Source organism: Athene cunicularia (assembly GCF_003259725.1).
Source record: "Athene cunicularia isolate RWA chromosome 19 unlocalized genomic scaffold, athCun1 chr19_part1, whole genome shotgun sequence".
NCBI classification, from domain to species: Eukaryota; Metazoa; Chordata; class Aves; order Strigiformes; family Strigidae; genus Athene; species Athene cunicularia.
The window spans coordinates 4,884,714-4,890,713 of record NW_020799124.1 but is presented as its reverse complement, the minus strand read 5'-3'; the positions used below and the strand labels follow the sequence as shown (position 1 = coordinate 4,890,713).

The window sequence follows — 6,000 nt, the reverse complement described above, 5'->3', positions numbered from 1 at the left end:
GTGTGGGCCTCCATTTAAAGCCGCGTTTATTTAAGAATGAAAAAGAATAAATCAGCGGGAAGGCATCGGGGCCTGCCGTGGCGTTGTCGGGGGGTAGTTCTCACTCTTAGGAAGGAGAATCTCCTCGGGACTCGCACGCAGCCCCTGGGCACCCGCCGCCTCCCGGCCCCGGAGCGGCGGCCTGGGGTGCTGGGGCGGCGGCTGCTTCCCGGCTCCCCGCAGCCGGGCCGGCGGGAGCTGTCGGGGGACGGGCCCGGAGCACACGGAAGCAAATAGTTGGTCACAGCGGTGATGTAGTTCCGACGGCATCGCGGGGTGCCCCAGCTGAACGCTACAGGCTGCGAGGAGCTGTTTACTCAGTGATGGACTCGAGGAGAGGCAGCGGGGGGAGAAATTCCTAGTTTAGAGATTGCTGTTACCGTAAACAGAGATCGGCTGTGTCAGCAGAAGGGTTCTCTGTGTGGAGTTATAATCTCTGCTGACTGTAAATCTTGTCTTTCGCCACAGCTGTATCTGTGGGTTGGTGGTTTACAACGCCATGCAAAATAGATTAATTGCATCAGCAAATGTCGTTATGGAATAGTGGCTAGTGTAGACGAAGACTAAGTTAAGATTGAACAATAGTAATTCCAAACTTCTCCGAGGGAGAAAAAAAAAAATGCCTGGAAAACACTGGACAAAGAATTTGTGGCCTAATTTAGGAAGATCATTGCATCCAGAACCTTTTCCGTGGAAAAAGGTAGCAACAGCTGTGGGAGAAGCTGGCAAGCGTGTGGCAAGGCTGAGTGCACTGCTGCCCATGCTGCTCAGATCTGTACGTGATCCGTTACGTTGATGCTGGTATTTCTGAAATTGTGAATGGAGTTTTTTTCGTTTGGAACATGTTATGTGTTGTGTTGTAAGTAATGTTAAAGGTTTGTTTTTTTTTTTCCCTAGATATGGGCTCATTATGCCCAAAAAATTGCCGCAGAAAAATCTTATTTCAGAGAAACTCTCAGTGTTTGCAGATGACTCTGATGAAGAGGTCAGTTCAACAATTTTTTTTTCTGAAATTTGCCCCATATTCTGCAAATTATTTGTTTACAACCCTTAGCGCCTGCATCGGCTTATGGCACTGTCACTAAGACACGTGTCATCATTGGACATGAAATATGGTCTGTGTTTTCTTCAGTGCAAGTTCATCATATGTGGCAACCTGTGTGCAAGAGTTAATAGTATCTAGCTTATAAAAAAATTTGTTGGCTACCACTGGTAAATATGACTGCAAATAGACAGGAGTAATCAACGGTCCTTTCTCAGATGTTAAAGTGTAGTTGTTAAAGAGTATTTTATTTTATCCTTTAGCTCATTCCACCCAAATTTGGTATAACTAAATTATGATGTTCACACTCACTGTAAACAAAAGCAAAGCTGTACAAAACAGAAATTCTAAAGCAAAAAAAAAAAAAAAAAAAAGGGCAAATAATGAGAATTACAGGTAGTTTTGGTAGTATTTGCAATACTAGATTGAACAATACACGTTTTTTCTGTGATCACAGAGTTTACTGATGCTTCGTGGTGTATGACTGTATTGCATGATGTTTATAGTGTTCTTCTCTATAGTCTCCTTTATTTTTTAAAATTTTTAAAGTATTTACCTTCAAAATACTAGCTTTCTACCTGTCCCAGTAGAGGGTGCTGTATACTATAAAATTACACTTCTGGATGTGCTGCTCCGAGTATGGGGAGCATCTTGGAACTGGCGTGGTATATAGGCTGGGTTGGATACTTTACAGAAACCCAGCTTCTAAAACAGAATTTTGGAAAGATTTAAAGCCAGTAGCTTCATGGTTTACAGGTAAAGAATAGAAACTCAGAATTGTGGAGGTGAATTCTCCACCTGGATGGAGCTTTCTGGACATGATGTTACAGTGTTACTGGGTTTTATTGATCTGGAATTAATTACTTGTGATAATTTAATCATAATATCATTATGTGCATATTTAGCTTTTTTCCCACAAAATCCAGAAAATAAATTTTATGTATACCCTTAGACTAGAATTGTAACATTTAAGAAGTTGAAATTTAGAATCAGTTTAAATTTAGAAACAGAACCTGTGTTACAAATGTTCTTAATATTCTAGAGCTTCACTTAATGCTTGCTCTTTTGTGTAGTTGAAAAAAGACAATGCTAATCAAGCATGAAATAATCTTCCTCTGTTTCTGACTCCTACTATCAAAACATTTATTTTTTTTTATGAACTAGCAGTTGTTATTTTTATGTCACAGAAAGCCTGAATCTAGCAATTCCCAGCCTCTGCCTGGTTCGTTACAGAGCCCAGAATGTGGCTGTTGGGGGTGTCTGAGCCCCCTTTGTACATCAAAGGGCTGAGGGCCTTCCTACTAACATCCCCTCAGCATGAAACTGCCTCAGTGCAGTTTATGGGACTTACAGGAAACAGGAACGACAGGAACACGTTTTAAATCCCATTCCTTCCCTCACTTAGCTGCCATCCTCAGCGCCATCAGTAGGTGCATCCCTATAGTTGAGCTTACAGCTGGCACCGTGGCTCTAAAGAGAGGCTTTCCTTTCAATACAGCTAGTGGAGGTGACAGCGGATCCGCAGGAGCAATTTCCCTGTCATTTTGGGATTTGGTGTCTTTCTCTACATGAAGGGACTGACCCCACGTTTTCCAGATCCCAAGGATGAACTTGATTTAATCTCTTGTCATTAAACATTATGCAGCAGGGCTGGGAACCTTCCTCAGTGTGGGCCTATCTTGCATTTTTTCACTCCTCCACCTTCCCTTAATGTCTAAACGTTAAAGCAAAGTAATGAATTCCAATAATAATAATACATAATGCTGCCTGCTAACTTTTAGCTTAACAGATCAAGTACCCTCCCTTTCAGAAAGGCTGACAGATTCACTACCAGAGTCTGCTATAAAGAGACCTTAAAGTTGTCATGCTCATCAGTATGGTACATACCCAGCAAAAAGTAATAATCTCATAACTGCCTTTATCAAAGAAGATCTTTTTTTAAAAAAGCAAAATTACTTTATTAGTTCAATAATAATTTCAGAGCTTTTCAAGATAAGGAGCAGCATTTGGGAGGGGTTTCATTTCCTGTCTGCTACCTTATCAGTCAGAACTACATCTCAAATGTCTGGAGATTATGTATTTTTAACCGAACTCTAATAAAGTTTGTGCCGGGAGATCTCCACACCTGACTTGGTCTGTGATTATATACTAGATACCAAACTTTTGCTCCCTTTTTTTTTTTTAAATGTTACTGTGCATATTTCATTAAGATTTATGCCTGTACCCTTGCTGAAGGAATTTGAAAATTATTGTTTTTGCTGTGGCTAAGTACATTAATGGATGTTAGTTGCCCATGAAGGTGATCTTTGGGTTAGTTCATAAAAACCAGAATATCTGGGATGGAAATTTTCTTGAAATACGGTGTTGACTGGGAAAAAGTAAACCAAGCGATTACAGTTACTTCTAGCCAATACAGTTCTGAATTATTTGCCTTCATAATGGGGAGTTGTTCTATCTTTAGAAACTGGGGGGAAGGTTGTTACCCCTAGGAAAGCCTGTCATAGAGACTAGATGTTATGGCAACAAACTATGATATGTTAGAAATGTTTCCATTCTGGGTTACTTTTGTTTGTGATATATCCATTTTCTTCAAAGACATTATTCCCTTATTAATGCACTGAGTTTTCAGGGATGGCTTGTCAGTATTCCCAGTGCACTGCTCCATGTGCTGTTTTATCTTTGGGATCTAGTTGAAAATATCTCTGTGGTACAGCAGATAAAATCTCTGGGGGTTTATTGTGTCAGATTTGCCCAACATACGTTCCTGTACTTTACCAGCCTTTCAAAACTGATTTGTTGCTACAGGATATAAAGTGTAGCTGAAAAAAACCAACTGTACGTAGACCACAGTAGGTGCTAAATTCAAGAGAGAGATTTGGAGTCGGTGTGGATAGTTTGGTGAATGTATCAGCTTGATTTGATGGGGTTTTTTAGTGACTATCTAAAAGGTGAATGGAGTGTTTAAGCAGGCACAAAGGAAGAAACTGAAAACAAGCAGAAAACTGTATCCTGTTGTTGACTCAGATTTTTGATTTTGCTTACAGATCCTTCCATTCACTTTGCAACTTTGCAAAGGATACAGTGTGACTGGAAAAAAGTGGTGAAATAATGAGTATTGATGATGATCAGAGTTTATGCAACAGTTTTCATGCGAAATAAGACTAAGTAGGCTCAAGGGGCTCTTAAAAGAGGTAACTGAGAAGAAGGAAGTGGAGAGGAATAACTCGAGAGGATGTATGTGAAATCAAGAATGATTCAGAGAAAGTAAAGTGATTTTGCCATTTCTCATAATATGAGCAGAAGGGTATATTGTGAAATGACCAAGTAATTGTCTTGATCTAAACAAAAGGAAGCTGGGGTTTTTTCGCCACACAATGTCTAATTAAGTGGTGAAACTCATTGCCACAGGATGTTGTGGCACAGCCAAAAATATAAATGGATTCAGAAATGGATTAATCAAATTAAGGGATGCTCTTGGTGTCAAACAATGGTCCAGGTGCATCCTTCAGTTCAGGAAGTGCCAAACCTCCTGGTTTCTGGAAGTGAGGAGGGAACGCCAAGGAAAGCTAATTCCATACATGACTTGTTTCTCATGTTCTTTCTCTTAATCTTCTGCTAGTAGGCATGGCTCATGTGGTGTAGGAATTGAGATGAATGTGTTGCCTGTCTTGATTTTTTTTTTTTTTAATCCCCCCATGGAAGTTTGAGTCTCGTACGTTCAGTGATCATCCGTGTGCAGGCTGTAGTTGGATTATACAGGTCTCTATGAGGGCAAGCCTTAACGAGTCTCAGCTAAATACATATACATGAGAGTGTGAGTAGCTCATTTTAAGATGTTTTGATACCAAAGTGTCATAAATTCAAAGATCTCACAGTCTGAGATTCCTTTTCTGATGGAAAAAGAATGAAGTGAGCAGAGTCAGATCTCGGCCCTTTGGAGACACAACAGCACAGGGCCACCAGCTTGGGTTGAGATCCACAGAAACACATGCAGATATCTACACTTGAGTTCCCTGAGCTCCCTGTACAGGTACTTCTGAGGCACAGCTTACCTCCTTCTAAAGTAGACACCTAAAATCAGTGAGACAGATTTTGATCTGAAAGTGTCTCTTTCTCAGTCTTTAATAATGAAGTGCTCTTGGACTGGCTAGTTCAGTATAAATGTAGTTTGCTTCCTGTGAACTGGCTGACTGTCTGTGCCTCTTTCACTTGCTGATCAAATAGAGCCCCAAATTATCCTGCTGTTATGATTTGGTCAAATAATTTTTCTGCTCATCCATGTAAAACTAGATAGTTCTAGTGAGAGATTAAAATCTAACTACATATAATCTGCCTGACGTCACTGGAGCACTTCATTTCCCTTTAAAATGTATTTCACTTTAAACAAAGATAATTTATTTTATGTGTTTATTGCAAAGCAGCATGTAGAGAATTCACAAGGGTAATGTTAAAGGGCAAAGCCCCCTCATGGGTCTGTCATTGTATTAGAGCAGAAGCATCTTTTGATTGTAAAAAAAGAAATGGAGCGATACCTTACATAGTCTATCAGTAAGTACCGTGCCTGGGGTTTTGATAGCAACCACAAATGCTGTTCCTTGGGAGGCAGGCTATACAGCTACTATGAGATTCTCCATTAATAATAGCTATTATGTCAGAATTTGTTGGTCTAATACTTCTTGTGGCAGTCAGTGGGGAAAAACAAGTCAGGAATCTCACATGGACTTTGAAAGCATCTTTTAAAATAGCTGTGACATTTTTTACAAGACATTCTCAGCTTCAGATTTAAGGTTGTAACTTCCTAGAAACCAGCTTCAATACTGAAAATTATATTAGTCCCAGGCTGAGTTGTTTTCTGAGACTGTGCTTAAATGGTGCTGCACCCTTTGCTCCAGAAATTACATCATTTCCAGCAGCAGTTT

The 6,000-nt window shown here is 40.1% G+C and overlaps 1 protein-coding gene across 1 annotated transcript in view; it reads left to right on the top strand.

The window, feature by feature from the left end:
• Positions 1-937: 937 nt before the first annotated feature.
• NSRP1 (nuclear speckle splicing regulatory protein 1) overlaps positions 938-6,000 on the top strand; it is a 23,164-nt gene continuing 18,101 nt past the window's right edge. Inside the window, exon 1 of the mRNA XM_026861441.1 lies at positions 938-1,024. Within this exon, the coding sequence (XP_026717242.1) occupies positions 950-1,024 (75 nt within the window). The 5' untranslated portion in view covers positions 938-949. The remainder of the gene's footprint in view (positions 1,025-6,000) is intronic.